Genomic DNA, 20,716 nt, shown 5'->3' with positions numbered 1-20,716 from the left:
AATTTTTACATGCTTGATATTCTATTGACTAGGTCCTTACCCATAAATCATGTTCTGCATAATCAAACAGGAGCCAGACCTTTCTGTCACTGTGTGAAAGGAACACCTTTTGCAAAGCAATCACGTTGGGATGCTTCAGCTCTCGCAGCAACTGACAGAAAAAAAAAGAAATAATTAAATGGGTAACAATATTCAAAGCCAACGAAGAAAATACATAAGGAGAAAAATTGATCTTGCACTGATCAGACAAAATAGGGTGATAACAAAAGTCATCACTTCACAGCAATTCTAACCCCATAGTAAATGTATCATATAGCTGTAGCTCAAAGTTTTATGTCTTTTAACATGTAGAAAGAAATAATAATGCCTCAGTGGTTTCCAATTCTCAAATATGGCCATATTATTACAACAACTGAAGATTTTTAAGAACAGATTTATAGTAGTGACATGCTGCCTTTTTGACAGTCTGAAAATACACTTGTTAGAAACACAGAGGATATTTGCCTTCAAGGGAAGAGTCTAGGACCATATCTCAGAATAATCAAGTGCCAATTTAAGACTGAGATGAGAAGGAATTTATTCTCTCAGAGGGTTGAATATCTTTGGACTTCCTTGTAATGGAGAGAAGTTGGAGAAAAGTGTTTGCATAAATTTAAAACTAATAATATACAGGTTCATGATCAGTAGGGGAATCAAAGGTTGTAGGAAAAAGGCAGGAAAGTGGATGTGAGAGATGTTAAATGCAAGGGGGCCAAAAGGCCTAGTCCTGTTTCTATTTCCAAGGTCTTATCAAAATGTATATATTATTAGCAACAAACACTGCTCTTTGTGAAGAGTATTTTCATTAGGCACATTTAAATTTAACGTAACATATGTCCTTTTGCATTTCAAACATAATCATTTAACAGCAAAGCAACTGGCTATTGTAGGTTAGATCCCAGTATTTTGACTCGTTCAAGGTTGGCTCGAACAATGCTAAAACTAAAACAGCACCAATAAAAAGGTTTTTGATGTAGTAATGTAGTAACAATGGGAACCTTTGGTGTAGTTCCAGTACACAGGAGGATGAGACTAGGGAGGACATGGACAGGAATTCACTGTTACAGGAGGGTGCTGGCAGACAGCAAGCTGGTTTGAAGTGTGGCTACTTCATCGCCAGGAATAAGGTAGGGTGAGCTTGCAGCATGGATAGGTACCTGGGGCTTTGACGTTGTGGCCATTTGGGAGACATGGATAGAGCAAGGTCAGGAATGGATGTCGCAGGTTCCAGGGTTTAGACCTTTCATAAAGATCGGGGAAGGTGGTAAAAGAGGGGGAGGTGTGGCTTTGTTAGTCAAGGGCAGTATAACAGTGGCTGAAAGAACTTTTGACGAGGACTTGTCTACTGAGGTGGTATGGGCTGAGGTCAGAAACAGGACAGGAGACGTCACACTGCTGGGAGTCTTTTATAGGCCTCTGCAAAGTTCCAGGGATGTGGAGGAGAGGATTGGCAAAGTGGTTCATGACAGGGGTGAAAGGAACAAGGTGGTCATTATGGGAGACTTTAACTTCCCCTACATTGACTGGAAATGCTATAACTCTAGTACGTCAGACGGATCAGTTTTTGTCCAATGTGTGCAGGAGGGTTTCCTGACACAGTATGTTGAAGGGCCAATAAGAGGAGAGGCCACAGTGAATCTGATACTTGGTAATGAACCAGGCCAGGTGTTTGATTCAGTGGTAAGTGAGCACTTTGGAGAAGAGTGACCATAATTCGGTTACATTTAGTCTCGCGATGGAAAGGGATAGGAACATACCAGAGGGAAAGAGTAATTATAATGCAATTGGGCAAGACTTAGGAGGCATAGAATGGGGTAGCAAAATGCAGGGAATGGAGACAATCGAAATGTGGAGCTGACTTAAGGAACAGATATTGCGTGTCCTTGATAAGTATGTCCCTGTCAAGCAGGGAGTAAGTGCTAAGGTAAGGGAACCATGGTTTACTAAAGAAAATGTATCTCTTGTTAAGCGGAAGCGGGAGGCTTATGTGACATTGAGACGAGATGGTTCAGATGAGGCGATGGAGAGTTACAGATGAGCTAGGAACGACTTAAGGAGAAAGTTAAGAAGAGCAAGGAGGGACATGAGCAGTCATTAGCAGGTAGAACAAAGGAGAACCCTAAAGCTTTCTATAGGTATGTGCGGAATGAAAGTATGACGACGGTAGGAATAGGGTCAGTCAAAGACAGAAGTGGGAAGTTGTGTGTGGACCCGGTAGAGATCGGAGAGGTGCTAAATGAATATTTATCATCTATTTTCACTCAGGAAAAAGAGAGTATTGTAGAGAAGACTGACATACGGGCTATTAGACTTGAAAGGATTGACGTTAGTAAGAAGCAGGTGTTATCAATTCTAGAAGGTGTGAAGGTAGATAAATCCCCTGGGCCGGATGGGATTTTTCCAAGGATTCTCTGGGATGCGAGGGAGGAGATGGCAGAGCCTTTGGCCTTGATCTTTGAGTCGTCACTGTCGACAGGTTTAGTCCCAGAGGACTGGAGGATTGCAAATGTTGTGCCCTTGTTCAAGAAGGGCAGTAGAGATGACCCAGGTAATTATAGACCTGTGAGCCTTACGTCTGTTATACGAAAAATTTTGCAAAGGATTATAAGAGATAGGATTTATAATCATCTAGCAAGCAACAATTTGACTGGAAATAGTCAACATGGATTCGTCAAGGGCAGGTCGTGTCTCTGAGTTTTTTGAGAACATGACCAAGCATGTGGATGAGGGTAGGGCAGTTGATGTAGTGTACATGGACTTCAGTAAAGCCTTTGATAAGATTCCACGTGGTAGGCTATTGGAGAAAATACAGGGGCACGGGATTGAGGGAGATTTAGCAGTTTGGATTAGAAACTGGCTTTCTGTAAGAAGGCAACGAGTGGTGGTTGATGGAAAACATTTAGCCTAGAGTCTGGTTACTAGTGGTGTGACTCAAGGATCTGTTTTGGGACCACTGCTGTTTGTCATTTTTATAAATGACTTGGATGCAGGCATAGGTGGATGGATTAGTAAGTTTGCAGATGACACTAAAGTCAGTGGAGTGGTGGACAGTGTGGAAGAATGTTGCAGGTTGCAGGGAAACTTGGATAAACTGCAGAATTGGGCAGAAAGGTGGCAAATGGAGTTTAACACGGATAAATGTGCGGTGATTCACTTTGGGAAGAATAATAGGAAGGCAGAATATCGGGTCGATGGAAAGATTCTTGGTAGTGTGGCTGTGCAGAGGGATCTTGGTGTCATGTACATAGATCCCTGAAAGTTGCCACCCAGGTTGATGTGCTATTAAGAAGGCTTACAGTGTATTAGGTTTCATTGGTAGAGGGATTGTGTTCTGGTGCTGTGTTGTCATGCAGCAGCTGTACAAAACGCTAGTGCGGCCTCACTTGGAATATTGCTTATAGTTCTGGTCGCCCCATGACAGGAAGGATGTGGAAGCATTGGAAAAGGTGCAGAGGAGATTTACCAGAATGTTGCCTGGTCTGGAGCAGAGGTTTTATGAAGAAAGGCTGATGGACTTGGGTCTGTTCTCATTGGAGAGAAGAAGGCTAAGACGGGATTTAATAGAGACACACAGGATGATCAGAGGATTAGGTAGGGTGGACAGTGAGAGTCTTTTTCCTAGGAGGATGACGTCGGCTTGTACAAGGGGGCATAGCTGCAAATTATGGGGTAATAGATTTAAGACAGATGTCAGAGGGAGGTTCTTCAGTCAGAGAGTGGTAAGGGCGTGGAATGCCCTGCCTGCCAATGTAGTTAACTCAGTCACATTAGGGGCATTTAAACAGTCCTTGGATAAGCATATGGATGACGATGGGATAGTGAAGGGGGATGGGCTTCGATTAGTTCACAGGTTGGTGCAACATAGAGGGCCGAAGGGCCTGTTCTACGCTGTATTGTTCTATGTTCTATGTTCAAAGATATAACAGAAGAAGTGTCACTGAACAAAATATGATACCAAACAACATAGGGATATTATGTATATGTCTTATACAAGATTAGGATGTTTGGAAAGATGACCAAGAACTTGGTAAAACATGCAGAAAGAAAGAAAATGACAAACTTGGGATTGGATTTTTCCTGAAGAGGCGAGATTACCAAGTGTGTTACACTCAGGATCACAAACTGCTACTGTTATCAGTGTACTATGATGTATGATTTTCATGGGGTTGGGACTTAATGACCCCAGCGACAGGTCTACCTGTCCAATTAGTGGCTTCAATGTGCAGTAGTGGAGGTGGGCTACATTCTAAATACATTATAAAGAAAGGTAATTTGACATTTTGCCGACATATGTTGTTTAAAAATGGCTACCATAAGTCACAAGACTGATACTTGTTGATTCAATTCAGTCAGGAAGTATAGGCAGATTGAGGTGTTATCTTGACTACTTCCACAAAGGAAGCCATTTAGAATTCAATTACCTCTTGAAAACCTCAAAATATCATTAAACAGGTGAGACTTCAAAAATTTCTCAGGCAAACAAGAAACTGGAAAAACTAAAAGGAGGATAACAGCTATATTAATTCACAGTTCGCAGTCAACTGGTCTAGTAAATGAAGTGGGAGACTACTTTCCCGTTCACCCCTAGCTCATCAGTGTTACCAGCAGAGGCAGCAATTTGGCATATAGGCCACCAACACCATTTACTTTCCTGTTCTGCCTCCATTCCATCTGATTCAGGGTGAGAAACAAAACAAGAATTAAAAAAAACAATCTTTAGGAGGTCTTCAAAATGACTCAAAGCACTTTATAATCAGTTACATGCTTTTTAAAACTATAGGCAGAGTTTTTATATAGGAAATGTAGGTACGGTTAAAGGTGTTTCTAAAAGGACAAAAGGGAGGCAGAGAGGTGAGGGAAAGGAATTCCAGAGCACAGGGTGTTGGCCATTAGACAGAGTCACAAATGAAGCAATTAAAGTTGAATATATGCAACTGAAATAGGAACTTGCAGTTATCTTTAAGAAGTTCTAGAACTGGAAGAGCTTGCCGAAAGAGAGGACAAGGCTGTGAAAATGTTGGAACCAAATTTTTTTTTTAAACATTAACGGAAAGAGGGCATCGCTGGCTAGGCAGCATTTATTGCCCATCCCTAATTGCCCGGAGGGCAGTTAAGAGTCAACCACATTGCTGTGGGTCTGCAGCCATTTGTAGGCCAGACCAGGTATGATGGCTGTTTCCTTTCCTAAAGGAAGTGAACCAGATGGGTTTTTCTTGACAATCAATGGATTCATGGTCATCATTAGATTTTCTTTTCATTGACTTCAAATTTCAAATTACATAATCTGCCCCAATTTCTTCCACCCAGATTCGAACCCGGGTCCCCAGAACGTTACCTGGGTCTTTGAATTAACTGGCCAGCGATAATACCGCTAGGCTATCGTCTCCCCTTAGTATGGAATGTTAAAGCTGAGTCTGGCAATGAAAGTCAGTGAGCACAAGGGTAACAGGATTACAAGTCTTGAAATGACTTAGAACATGGCAACAGACTTTTGAATGAGCTGAAATGTATGGAATCTGGAGGGTTAGAAGCTGGCTGCCTGGTGTGATACTTAGCACAAAGAAAGATAGTTGTGATAGTTGTAGGCAATCAACCCAGCCTTTGGACATTTGAGAGAGGTGATTGCCAAGGTATAGGGAGTGCTCAACATATTTCAGAGTCTCAACTGTAACATATATGGGGGTTGAAATATTTGACTGACCAGGTCTGGATCAATAAAAGTTTTTATTTGGCAACATTCAAGGACAGACCAAGTCTCTTGCATACATTACACAATGCCCTAAACAACACTATCGCCATACCTGGGTATGTCCCCTCCCACTGGCAGAACTGACCGAGCAAAGGTGTGGCAGCAAAGAGTCAAAAAGGAGATACCCCAGGGATCCACAACATTGACTCTGGATCCAATCAAGTCTCATGGCAGCCTGTCAAACAGGGGAAAGGAAACCTCCTGCTGATTACCCTAAGTAATGGTTCCCCTCAGCTGATTAAATCAACATTCTCCCATGTTAAACTGTAATGAGAGGAAGTACTGAAGGTGGCAGGGGCACAAGATGTACTCTCAGTAGGGGATTTCAATATCCAACTCCAAAAGCGCTTGGCAGTACAACTACTGACCAAAATGGGCAAGTCCTAAAGGGCACAGTTATTAGACAGGGTCTGTGGCAGGAGGTGGTGAAAGCCACACATCAGAAAAACATTCTTCACCTCATCCTCATCAATCTGCTTACTGAAAATGCAGTAATTCATGCCATTTTCAATCCCTGTGGAGATGAAGTTACATTTTCACATTGATAATACCCTGCATCATGCTGCGCGCCATTATCACCATGCTAAATGGGACCAACTTTGCACAGATTTGCAATTCAAGACTAGGCCATCAACAGCAGCTGAATTCTACTCCAACACAATCTGCAAACTTATGGCCCAGCAGATGTCCAACTCAACCGTTGCTATCCAAGCCAGGGAGCAGCCTTGTTCAAGGAAGAGTGCAGGAGGGTGTACCAGACATACCTAAAAATATGGTCTTGAACTGGGGGAATTGAAAAACAGGATTAGTTCATGCCAGCTGCATGAACGGCAACAACGGTTGTACTATTCCACAAGAAACGGATCAGATCTAAGCTCTGCAAGTCTGCCACATCCAGTCATAAGTAGTGGAGGCTAATTAAACAAATCACAGGGGAATCAGGCTTCACAAACATCCCCATCCTCAATATTAGGGAAGCCCACCACATCAGTGCAAAAGTTAAGGCACAGGCATTCACAACAATCTTCAGCCAGAAGTGCCAAGTGTATGATCCACTTTGGTCTCTTCCAGATATCCCAGCTTCACAGATATCAACCTTCAGCCAATTCGTTCACTGTAGGTTATATCAATAAAAGTTTGGAAGTACAAGATACTGCAAAAGCTACGGGGCTTTGGAAACAGTTTGGCATTTGTACCTGTGCTCCAGAACCTGCGATTCCCAAATTAGCAAGGCTATTCCAGAACAGTTACAACACTATCGTCTACTCAACCACGTGGGAAATTATCCAGGTATGCAGTCTTACACAAAAAAAGGACAAATACAACCTCGCCAATTACCACTCCATCAGTCTGCTGTCAATCAGTAAAGTGATGGCAAATGCCATCAACTGTGTTATCAAGCAGCACGTGCTCAGCAATAATGTTTAATTCTGGTTCCTTCAGGGCTATTCAGCTCTTTACCTCTTTACAGCCTTGGTACAAACACAGAAACTTAGAAAATCGGAGGAGTAGGCCATTTGGCTCTTTGAGCCTGCTTGCCATTCAATATGATTATGGCTGATCATCCAACTCAATATCCTGTCCCCGATTTCTCCCAAAGCCTTTTGATTCCTTTAAACCCAAGAACTAAATCTAACTCCTTCTTGAAAACACGCATGTTTTAGGCTCAACTGCTTTCTGTGGCAAAGTAACCCACTGGTTTACCGCTCTCTGGGGAAAGAAATTACACCGTGTCTCAATCCCAAACAGTTTATCCCATATCCTGAAGAGTGTGGCCCCTAATTCTGAACTTCCTGGTCATCGGGAACGTTATTTTTGCTTTTCCCTTGTCTAGTCCTGTTAGAATTGTAGACAGTTTGTATGCGATTTCCCATTGTTCTTCTAAATTCCAGTGGATTCCATCCTAAGCAATCCAGTCTCTCTTAATACGTTAGTCCTGCCATTCTAGGAAATGGTGTGGTAAAACTTGTTGTTGCATACCCTCCACAGCCAGAACATTCTTCCTCAGATAAAGAGGCCAAAATGGCTCACAACACTCCGGGTATGGTCTCACCAGGACTCTGTACAATTACTATGAAGGACAACATACTATTTGCCTTCTTCACTGCTTACCAGATCTACATGCTTACTTTCTATGATTGGTGTACAATGATACCCAAGTCTTGTCATACCTGTCCATCTACCAATCTACTGACATTCAGACAATTTGCTACCTAAGTGGATAAACTCACATTTATCCACTTTATACTTCATCTTTCATGCATTTTCTCACGCTCACAACTTTCCCATTCACACTGAAGCATCACTGCATCCTCCTCACAGTTCACCTATCCACCAAGCTTTGTGCCATCTCCAACCTTGGAGACATAACATGGACGAGGGTACTAAATGTAATTAATAGAAAATGTCCAAGCACTTGTCCCTGCAGTACCCCACTAGTTACTGGGTGCTCCTCAGAAAAAGATCTATTTATTCCTACTCTTTGTTTCCTATTGGCCAACCAGTTCTCTATCCAGGTCAGTACACTAGCCCCAATCCAGTACCCTTTACTTTTACATGCTAATGTCCAATGTGGGGCCTTATTAAAAACCCTTTTAAAAGTTCATGTAAATCGCATCCACTGGTTCCCTTTCACCAACTTATCTAGCTACAGCCTCAAAAAATTCTGTTAGATTTGTCAAGCATGACTCCCCTTTCATAAACCCATGCAGATTTTGACAATCTTGGCACTGTTTTCCAAGAGCTCTTTTATAAACCTTTATAATGGACTCTAGCATTTTCTTTACCACCAATGTCAGGCTAACTAGGCCACATTTCTCTCTCTCCTTTTGTTAAAAAAAAAGTGGGGTTTACATTACCTATCCTCCAATACAGAGGAACTGTTCCAGAATTTATAGAATCCTGAAAGATGATCACTAATTCAACCACTGTTTCTATGGCCACTTCCTTAAATACTCTGGGATGTACATTATTGAGCCATAGGGATTTAGCAACCTTTAATCCCACCAACCTCCCTAACATCTACAATCCCTACTTACAGTGATTTCCTTCAGTTCCTCCTTCGGACTAGATCCTGAGCTCTGCAAAATGTTTGGGTCATTATTTGCATCGTCCTTTCGAAGACGAACCAAGAAGCGTGCTTAATTGGCCTCCCATCTCTTTGTTTTCCGTTAGAACCTGCTCCATTTCTAGCTGTAAGGAGCCTACATTTGTGTTCACTGATCCTTTCCTTTTTCTCTTACATGTAGGAGCTTTTACTATCAGTTTCTATATTCCCCTCAAGCCTATTCTCAAACTCTATTTTGTTCCTCTTAAAAGAACCTCTATGTCCTCCTTTACTGAAATCTAAACTGCTCCCAGTTGTCAGATTTGAAGATTTTTTGACCCCTTCCTTGAATCTCATATCAACTCTGCCTTCAAAAGATAATGGGAACTGCAGATGCTGGAGAATCCAAGATGACAAAGTGTGGAGCTAGATGAATATAGCAAGCCAAACAGCATCTTAGGAGCACAAAAGGTATTGTTTCGGGACTACAGCCTTCATCAAAAAAGGGGGGTGGAGAGAGTATTCTGAAATAAATAGGGAGAGAGGGGGAGGCAGACCGAAGATGGATAGAGGAGAAGATAGGTGGTGAGGAGAGTGCGGGTGAGGAGGTAGGGAGGGGATAGATCAGTCCAGGGAGGACAGATAGGTCAAGGGGGCGGGATGAGGTTAGTGGGTAGGAAATGGAGGCACGGCTTGAGATGGGAGGAAGGGATAGGTGAGAGGAAGAACAGGTTAGGGAGGTGGGGATGAGATGGGCTGGTATTGGGATGCAGTGGGGGGGGGGGGGGGGGGGGGCGGAGGGGAGATTTTGAAGCTGGTGAAATCCACATTGATACCATTGGGCTGCAGGGTTCCCAAGCAGAGTATGAGTTGCTGTTCCTGCAACCTGCGGGTGGCATCATTGTGGCACTGCAGGAGGCCCAGGATGGACATGTCATCAAAGGAATGGGAGGGGGAGTTGAAATGGGTCGCGATTGGGAGTTGCAGTTGTTTATTGCGAACTGAGCGGACCCCAAGCCTCTGCTTGGTTTCCCCAATGTAGAGGTAGCCACACCGGATACAGCAGATGCAGTATACCACATTGGCGGATGTGCAGGGGAACATCTGCTTGATGTGGAAAGTCATCTTGATGCCTGGGATGGGGGTGAGGGAGGACATGTGGGGGCGTGTAGCACATCCGGTGGTTGCATGGGAAGGTGCCGGGAATGGTGGGGTTGGAGGGGAGTGTGGAGCAGACAAGGGAGTCACGGAGAGAGTGGTCTCTCCAGAAGGCAGACAAGGGTGGGGTTGGATTGTAGATGGCGAAAGTGTCGGAGGATGATGTGCTGTATCCGGAGGTTGGTAGGGTGGTATGTGAGGACTAGGGGGATTCTCTTTTGGCGGTTATTGCGGGGGCGGGGTGTGACGGATGAGGTGCGGGAAATGCGGGAGACATGGTCGAGGGCGTTCTCGACCACTGTGGGTGGGGAAGTTGCGGTCCTTGAAGAACAAGGACATCTGGGATGTAGTGGAGTGGAATGCCTCATCCTGGAAGCAGATGCAGCGGAGGTGAAGGAATTGGGAATAGGGGATGGAATTTTTGCAGGAAGGTGGGTGCGAGGAGGTGTACTAAAGACATTTTTCCAACCCCACTCTGGTCTGCCTTCCAGAGAGACCACTCTCTCCTCGACTCTCTTGGCCGCTCCACACTCCCCTCCAGCCCCACCATACCCGGCACCTTCGCATGCAACCACCGGATGTGCTACACGCCCCCACACCTCCTCCCTTACCCCCATCCCAGGCACCAAGATGACTTTCCACATCAAGCAGATGTTCACCTGCACATCTGCCAATGTGGTATACTGCATCCGCTGTACCCAATGTGGCTTCCTCCATATTGGACAAACCAAGCGGAGGCTTGGGGACGGCTTTGCAGAACATCTACGCTCGGTTCACAATCAACAACCGCACCTCCCAGTCGCAAACCATTTCAACTCCCCCTCCCGTTCCTTAGATGACATGTCCATCCTGGGCCTCCTGCAGTGCCACAATGATGCCACCCGCAGGTTGCAGGAACAGCAACTCAAATTCCACTTGGGAACCCTGCAGCCCAATGGTATCAATGTGGATTTCACCAGCTTCAAAATCTCCCCTCCACCCACTGCATCCCAATACCAGCCCATCTCGTCCCCACCTCCCTAACCTGTTCTTCCTCTCACCTAACCCCTCCTCCAACCTCAAGTCAGACCTCTTTTTCTTACCTACTAGCTACATCCTGCCCCCTTGCCCTGTCCATCCTCCCCGGACTGACCTATCCCCTCCATACCTCCCCACCCATACTCTCCTCTCCACCATCCATCTTCAGTCCACCTCCCCCCTCTCCCTATTTATTTCAGAATCCTCTCCCCATCCCCCTTTTCTGATGAAGGGTCTAGTCCCGAAACGTCAGCTTTTGTGCTCCTAAGATGCTGCTTGGCCTGCTGTGTTCATCCAGCTCCACACTTTGTTATCTCAACTCTGACTTCCCTTGTTAGCGAGTCAGTCCAGTTTTCCAGCTGTACTTTGGCACCAGACTGCAATGAACAATCGGTGCAGTTCCTCCATGTGCGCTTTAAATATTGCCATTACCTGGCATTTACTGTTATCTCTGTGTAACACTCCCTAATTTATCAGAACCAGGTGATGCCTCATACAATCATAGTTTCCTTTATTTAGATTCAGGACCATAGCCTCAGAATCAACTATGTCACTCTCCACACTAATAAATAAATCTATCACATTGGGCTCACGCTTCCCCAAGGAGCCTCACGCAGCTACATTCCCAATGATTCCTTTTTTATTACACAATATACACTCAGTATGACCACATGACATCAAAGAGCTCTAGCAAAACTGGAGTCAGTTAGAATCAAAGGAAATCTCTTTGCTGGTTGAAGTCAAACCTAGCACAAAAGAAGACAGTTGTCACGGCTAGAGGTCAGTTATCTCAACTCCAGAACATTTCTACAAGAATTCCTCAAGGTAGTGTCCTTGGCCCAACCATTTTCAGTGATTCCAATGACCTTCGCTCCATCATAAGATCAGAAGTAGGAGTGTTTACTAATGATTGCACAAGGCTGAGCACCATTTGCGGTTCCTCTGATACTGAAGCAGTCCATGTCCAGGCTCAAGAACATCCACATGAAAATCGAAGCTTGGGCTAATAAATATTCATAGCACGCAAATTCAAGGTAATGACCATTTCCAACAAGAGAGAATCTAACAATTGTCCCTTGGCATTCCATCATATTGTCATCATTGAATCTCCCACCATCAACATCCTGGGAGTTTACTACTGAGGAGGAACTGAACTGAACTAGTCATGAAAATACATTAGTTACCACAGTAGATAATAAAGTGTGAAGCTGGATGAACACAGCAGGCCAAGCAGCATCTCAGGAGCACAAGAGCTCTTGTGCTCCCGAGATGCTGCTTGGCCTGCTGTGTTCATCCAGCTTCACACTTCATTATCTTGGATTCTCCAGCATCTGCAGTTCCCATTATCTCAGTTATCACAGTAGGTCAGAGATTCAAAATCTTGCAGCTGGTAACTCATCTCAAGACTCCCTAAAGTCTGTCCACCATTTATAAGGCACAAGTCAGACGTCTGATGGAATACTCCCCACTTGCCTGGGTGAGTGCAACTCCAACAACGCTCAGGTAACTTGACACCATCCATAACAAAGAAACCCACTTGATTGCTTGTGAATGTGATTCAGTTTAGTCTTTTCACAACTGACATTCAATTGCAACAGTATGCACCATCTACAAAATGCACTCCTCCTAAGCCAGCAGCCTTCGAATGCACAACGACTATCGTCTAGAAGACAAGAGCAATAGTTACATGAGAACATCACTCCCTTCAAGATCCTCTCTCAGTCACTCAGCATCAGGCTTGGAAATATTCCTATAGTGTCACTGGGTCAAAATCCTGGAACTCCCTTCCTAAACTGCAGCAGTTCACAAAGGCAGCTCACCACTACCATTTCAAGGGCAATAAATGCTGGCCCAGCCAGTGAAGCCCATGTTCTATGAGTGAATAAAAATGGAATTATAGAACTGAAGAGATTGAGAGTAGCTTGAGTGGGACAGATGGGATTGCATTTTCACTGAGTTTTGAAATCTTTCAATTTGTATTATATATAATCAGCTTTGTTTATTCTGTGTCATTGCTTCTTTTGGGTAATAAACTTCTGTTTTATTGTTAAATCAAATCTGCATCATTATGGACTTATATTTCAGTGAAAGACTCTCTCATCAAATTGGAAAAAAGACAATATCAAGACAGATTTCAGTCTGGAAACTGACTTGTCCAGTACTCAGCTAGGATCATAACATACAAGATCCCTCTATATTCTGCAATCTCTTGGTATTTAAATAATATTCGTTTGGTTCTTCCTTGCCAAGTGAGCATTATTTTCCAAATGACAATTTTTTGTCCAATCAATTAACCTGTCTACCTCACTTTGTAGACTTTTTGTATCCTCCTCACAACTCGTTTTATTACCTATTTTTGCATCAATCTCTCATTTGACCGTAATACAGTCAGTTCTTCCATCCAAGTTTTCACTACGGATCATAAATGGTTGAGGCTCCCATAATGCTCGTTGTGGCACTCCACTAATTACAGACTGCCAGCCTGAAAATGACTCATTAATCAAACTTCTGTTTCCTCTATCCAGTAAGTATATCACTGGCAATACCATGAGCTCAACAAAGAGGGAGAATTTAGTTATCTCCCCTTGACATTAAACAGCATTACAGTCACCGAGTTCCCCAGAGTCGACATCTCAGGGAGTTACCATTGACAAGAAACTGTACTGGATCAGCCACATAAATATCATTCAGGGTTTGAGTAAAGATTTGTAGCTCGGATGCTGATTGTAGATGTTTGTGTGTTCGTCGAAATTGGATACCATACAAGATGCTATGCGAAGATTGCACAAAACACTACGTGGGACAAACAGGCAGACAATTAGCAACCCATATCCACAAACACCAGCTAGCAACTAAATAACACGACCAGATGTTTAAGGTTTTAGCAAAGGTTTGTAGATTGGGTTGTGGGTGAGATTGTTGATTGCTCACCAAGCTAGCTTGTTTCCGTTCAGACGTTTCGTCACCGTGCTAGGTGACATCATCAGTGAGGCCTCTGATGAAGCAATGTTGTTCTACTCCACTTAGACCGGACAATATAAATTCTGTTATGCTCAGTAGTGTCAGTTCCGGTTTTGTTCAGTATGGGTTTGTCTATGGGGTCCAATTCTACATTCTATAACAACAAATGTATAGAATCAGACCCCAGATACAAACCCATACTGAACAAAACCGGAAGTGACACTACTCATCATAACGGACCAGACAGTATAAATTCCAAGCAGAGTAGAGCAACATCACTTTATCAGAGGTCTCACTGACGATGTTACCTAGCACGACCAGATGTCCTCGGTTTCAAAACATACAGACAAGAAAACCAAACTTTCAAGTGAGACTACTATCATAGAACAAGCCAAACAGTGGATAGCCAGGGAATTCTTGGAGGTTTGGCATTCATCAGCAGACTCCATCATCAAACACATTGAATTAGACCTGACATACTGACCGTTACAAGGCACAACCAGAAGCAGCAAAAACTGGACCATATAAATTTGAACAAGGACAAGACAACAGTACTTCACAGGAGGCTCCACAGCACTAAGGATGTCACCTAGTAAGGGGATGAAACACCTGCTGTCAAACCTCCCAACTCGGCGAACACATCAACATCTACATAAATATTGTGGCAACAAAAGCTAATAAGAACATAGGAATTCGGATGAAAGTGTCTCACCCAAGGACTCTCCAAAGCTTGTCCTCTATGTACAAGGCACAAACCGGGAGTGTGATGGAATACTGTATACTTGACTGGATGAATGCCACCAAAACAACACAAAAACGAGATGGTCAGCACCATCCAGGACAAAGCTGTCTTACAAAGCACCTCAAACATTCATTGTTATCACTGTGCATCAGTCGTAGAGATGCTTTGTAAGATGCATTGTAAAATCTCACCAAGGCTCCCTAGCCAGCACCTTCCAAACTTCTAACTGTATCACACCAAACGGCATGGGAAAAACAACTGCTGCAAGTTCCTCCACAGTCACACACTATCTTCACTTGCAATTGTGTTGCTATTTCTTCAAAATAACTGGGCCAAAACCCTGGAACTACCTTCCAACAAACAACTGAAAAGGGACCGACATCTCAAGGACTGTAGCAGTTCAAGAAGGAGGCTCATCACCACCTTTTCAAGGATGCGCATAGATCCTTGCTTTGCCAGTGACATTTACATCTGAAGCAGGAATTTCAAAAGGTGAAGAAGGCATTGTAAATCAGAAAGTATCAAAGATGTAGGGCAGACTAAAGCAACATGAGACATGCGGTAAATAGTGGTCTTCGTAATGGCGCAGATTGGAAGCTCACCTCAGGATCAAATAAAACACATTGGCAACAAAGAGCCTATTTCAGCTTTAGAAAGCATACAAGAAGTGGATTAGAGTTTGAGTAGGGAATGAAGTTTTTTTTTTAAACCCGCGTGTTCGGAGGTAGAGTTATAAAATCCTTAGAACATGGAAGCAGACTATTTGGCTCACTGGGTCCACACCAGCCCTCTGAAGGCCATCCCACCTAAACCCACCCCTCTACCCTATCCTCATAACCCTGCATTTCTCATTGCTACCCCAACTAACCTACACATCCCAGGAAACAATGAGCAATTTAGCGTGTCCAATCCGCCTGGCCTACACATCTCTGGACTATGGGAGGAAATCCACACAGGCATGGAGAGAATGTGCAAACTCCACACAGACAGTCACCTGAAGCTGGATTCGAACAGGGTCCTTAGCACTGTGAAGCAACAGTGCTAACCACTGAGATATCATGCTGAGCTTGTGTTTTCTGAAAACAAATTATTACACACGCTTGGAGCAGGTGAGACTTGAACGTAGATTTCCTGGCTCAGAGCTAGTGACACTACCACTGTGTCACAATACCCTAAAATACACTTTTGGTGATTAGTAGGATTCAAACCTGGGACCCCAGACCAGTATCTGAGTCAAGAGACATCTTAGGAGCACAAAAGCTGACTTTTCGGGCCTAGATCCTTCATCAGAAAAGGGGGAGGGGGAAGGGGAGGGGGGAAAAGGGTTCTGAAATAAATAAGGAGAGGGGGGAGGCTGATTGAAGATGGATAGAAGAGCGGATAGGTGAACAGGAGGCAGACAAGTTAAAGGGGCAGGGATGGAGCCACTAGAGGTGAGTGTAGGTGGGGAGGTAGGGAGGGGATAGGTCAGTCCGGGGTGGACGGATAGGTCAAGGGGGCGGGATGAGATTAGTAGGTAGGAAATGGAGGTGCAGCTTGAGGTCAGAGGAGAGGATGGGTGAGAGGAAGAACAGGTTAGGGAGGTGGGGACGAGTTGGATGGTTTTGGGATACAGTGGGAGGAGGGGACATTTTGAAGCTTGTGAAATCCACATTGATACCATTGGGCTGCACAACTCATCCCTCACACCCTGTCCCCGCAATAACCGCCAAAAGAGAATCCCCCTCATCCTCACATACTACCCCACCAACCTCTGGATCCAACAGATCAATCCTCCGACAGTTCCACCATCTGCAATCCGACCCCACCAGCAAAGACATTTTTCCACCCCCACCCTTATCTGTTTTCAGGAGAGACCACTCTCCGTGATTCCCTTCTCCGCTCCACACTGCCCTCCAACCCCACCACACCTGGCACTTTCCCATGCAATTGCAGGAGGTGCTACACTTGCCCCCATACCTCCTCCCTCACCCCCATCCCAGGCCCCAAGAAAACTTTCCACATCAAGCAGATGTTCACCTGCACATCTGCCAATGTCGTATACCGCATCCGCTGTACCCAGTGTGGCCTCCTCTACATTGGGGAAACCAAGCAGAAGCTTGGGGACCGCTTTATAGAACACCTACGCTTGGTTCACAACAAACAACTGGAACTCCCAGTCGCGAACTATTTCAATTCCCCTTCCCATTCCTCAGACGACATGTCCATCCTGGGCCTCCTGCAGTGCCACAACAATGCCACCCGAAGGTTGCAGGAAGGGCAACTCATATTCCACTTGGGAACCCTGCAGTCCAATGGTATCAATGTGGATTTCACAAGCTTCAAAATCTCCCCTCCCCCTACTGCATCCCAAAACCAGCCAAGCTCATCCCTGCCTCCCTAACCTGTTGTTCATCTCACCCATCCTCTCCTCCCACCTCAAGCTGCACCTCCATTTCCTACCTCCTAACCTCATCCCACCCCCTTGATCTGTCTGTCCTCCCCAGACTGACCTATCCCCTCCATACCTCCCCACCTACACTCACCTCTACTGGCTCCATCCCTGCCCCTTTAACTTGTTTGTCTCCTCTCGACCTCTCTTTTCCTCTATCCATCTTCGATCCACCTCCCCCCTCTCCCTATTTATTTCAGAACCCTCTCCCCTTCCCCCTTTTCTGATGAAGGGTCTAGGCCCGAAACGTCAGCTTTTGTGCTCCTAAGATGCTGCTTGGCCTGCTGTGTTCATCCAGCTCCACACTTTGTTATCTCGGATTCTCCAGCATCTGCAGTTCCCACTATCTGAGTCTCTGGATTAATAGTCTAGCAATAATGCCAGTAGACCAATGCCTCCGGAGGAAATGGAGATTTCTTATTTTATCCACAAGTGTTATCAAACACAACCTAACATCAAATCACCTGCAGTACCTTTCATCTACTAACTACCACCACTAAATCACACATGCTCCAACTGATTAATTTACATGCAAGGTCCATTAAGGGCAATGCAATAACACCAAAGGTGAGGGAACGATACGGTGATAGGGAGAGGATTAGATCAAAATGGAATAAAGGGGAATGGAGCTCGTTTTTGTTTTAAATCTACCTGTTCAGCAATGTTATCACACACTGTTGGAGCAGGTGGGACTTGAACCCAGGCCTCCTGGTCTACAGGTAAGGACACTACCACGCATCACAAGAGATAATCATCCTGCTCAGAGATGCTATCACATGCACATACCTTTGGATAGTACTACGGATCAGCTACACCTGTGATTTGAATGAATTATCAGAAGCTAACTATAACCAGCATAAATAGAATAACCTTAGGTGAGCAAGGAAGTTAATTGATTTAAAAAAGAAAAATACACAGGTTCAGAGTTCAAATAGCGATTAGGAAAGGAAACTTGTTTCTAAATGAAAAAAAATTTGTTGTGAAATAAAAATTATTCCCAGTGATTATGATTTATTTGCACCTACTCACTATAAGCTCACTCCACCCTTTTACTCAAGTGGCTAACAGAAAATAACGCTGCTCTTTAAAGCTTCAGTGGAATTGCTGTTAATACAAACAAATATGAGTGATGCTGAGGTGGTACCATTGAGGCAGCTACAAGTTATTTTACCATACGGAGCTACTTTAAAATTTATCACATGATCTCACTCTGCTGTATTTAAACAAATGTTCACAAGCAGACTCAATGGTGTACAAATGAATTTACCAAATTAGGGTGCACTAAATATAAACTTTAGGGAGACAGCTATATATTCTGCTGCTCCATCCTGTTTACCAATTCAGTGTAATGAAGTTTGAACACCAATAGTGGTAGACCACTGGGCAGCAGTTAGTATGGAAAAGAGTCTTCCACATATAGAGAGGGATAAAATGACACTGCGTATGCCATCGTACTCAGAGATTACACAGCAGCATGGGCAGTATATAGCGCAGAGATTGCCTCAATCAGCATGCCTGTTTCACATTTAGGACACAGGATTTTGTCAAGGGAAAGAAAATGGCTGTGACTTCCTTTCAACATTTCAGTTAAGGTTGTACTTTAATTATGATGAATAAAAAACAAATTTAGTTTTTTTTTCCTTCTACAGCATCCAGCTATAAGATAGACTAAATAATTTTAAATGCACTTTGAACATTGTTTCTTATGCTCAATAATGTTGCTGCATTTTATTGATAACTTCTGAAGCACTTGCATCATACCAAAACCATTAATAGCCACAAGTATAGCATAATACCCTTTAAATGACCGTGTTTCCATTTCAGTACAATCTGTTGGTACAGCCTTGTACAACATGTGCAGTGAAATGAAACCATGTATGGAAATCACACAGTAAGCAATTATCTATGATGAAACACCAATTGGAAATCATTCAGCAACTTTCTATAGTTCAAGCGTAACAATAAATAAAGGATAACAGATTGCTGAACAACTGACACCACATCATAATTTGTAATTGTAATGCATCAAACCAAAACACCCTCAAATTGTATCAAGGAGATAGCCTAGACGCTAACTTTTATTTTATTTAAAGGCAAGTGTAAGGGGCTGTGTTTCAGATATGATTTGATTGGCCCACTACAAGCCTTTAAGCAAAACACACATTATTCTTTAAAAAAAGGTAAAATACAAATGAGAAAAAGAATTGCATAGCTTTAGCTCTATCAAAATACTTGATAATGTATATTGTTTAACTACAAAATACTGTAGCAGCAGAGAGAGAACGCAAGCATTTTGCTGCAGCTGAGACAGCTGTATCAATCAGCTTCAACAGCCAAAACCCCAACTTCAACTGAAAGTCAAACTAAAAGCCTGACTCCACACACCCATCCTTCTTGTGTCTGAATTGAGAATAAACACTTGAAAGCTCAAAGCTGGTTACCTACTGCTTCCAGAGCAGACATTCCAGTACCACAGGCAATACCCCTCTGAAAAGAAACAGCACAGAACAAATCCTTCTCAAAAGCAGAGTCCCATCACATAAAAGGCATATTTCAGTATTTTCAGATTTTATCCACACCTTAATTTCGGATTATTTCATAACATAACTGGGGACATCACTTCTCCATAGACAGCAGGAGTCATTATATTGATTCGTTAAATTAGGTCACAACAGCAATTTAAACAATAATTACAAATTGACTAAGTCCCAAAAAGTTGCAGGACAATATGGATGCAAATGAAGTGATGGTAACAAGGTCAGGCAGATGATCGTCACAGAATATATGAGTTCCAAGATTGGGACTGTTAACTTGGTCGAATTAGGGAGTCCTGGCTGACAGATATAAACAGGAGTGTTGATGCCTTTAGGGAGAGATAGGCACTGTAGGGGATCAAGTGCTTTATCTCCCCCTCCAACTCTATTTTGTTTAGTCTCCTCCTCTCCACGAATAAATAAAGGCTGACTTTGTGACACCTTAGAAGGGGGAAAAAAATATGTTCCAGGCACCCAAGTGAACTACTTGGGCTACAAGGTCAACAAGACCTGGTTAGGTAAAGTGACAACAATCAAACATACCGCAGCTCACACGTGAGTAGTCGAGCTTAGGTCTTTCCTTGGGTTAGTAATCTATTATGAAAAGTTCATACATAACCTGACCTCCATCCTGGCACCTTTGCACCAACTCTTCTTACTTTACATTAACCGAGGTTCAGCCTTGGAAATGGTTGCATAGCCTTACTATTGATTTCAGGGAAGTGAAGAAACAGCTATTATCCTTTAAGGAGTTGACACACTATGATTCCCAAGCAAGGTCTGGTATGGACACATGATGCTTCCCCATACGGCATTGGGGTAGTATTAGCTAATAGGTGGCCTAAAGGAAAGAAGTGCCAATGGCATATGCATTTAGGACTTTGGCTATTGTGGAGCGTAAATACACCAAGATAGAGAAGGAAGGTTTGGCGGTCATATTTGGAGTCAGTAAGTTCCACCAATACCTTTACAAACAGAGGTGTGTAAAAACAACGGACTACAAACTGTTGCTAGGTCTACTTAAAGAAGACAAGGCAGT

The 20,716-nt window shown here is 43.6% G+C and overlaps 1 protein-coding gene across 2 annotated transcripts in view; it reads right to left on the bottom strand.

Moving 5' to 3' along the window:
- Positions 1–20,716, bottom strand: part of cdk19 (cyclin dependent kinase 19) — a 174,650-nt gene that overhangs the window by 123,997 nt on the left and 29,937 nt on the right. For both annotated transcript variants that reach the window (XM_059645216.1, XM_059645217.1), the window contains exon 3: positions 41–151. In XM_059645216.1, coding sequence (XP_059501199.1) covers positions 41–151 — 111 coding nt within the window. The remainder of the gene's footprint in view (positions 1–40; positions 152–20,716) is intronic.

Source organism: Stegostoma tigrinum, chromosome 4 (assembly GCF_030684315.1).
Source record: "Stegostoma tigrinum isolate sSteTig4 chromosome 4, sSteTig4.hap1, whole genome shotgun sequence".
NCBI lineage: Eukaryota > Metazoa > Chordata > Chondrichthyes > Orectolobiformes > Stegostomatidae > Stegostoma > Stegostoma tigrinum.
Note: the sequence above shows the minus strand (reverse complement) of the source record. Positions and strands in the feature narration are given on the sequence as shown.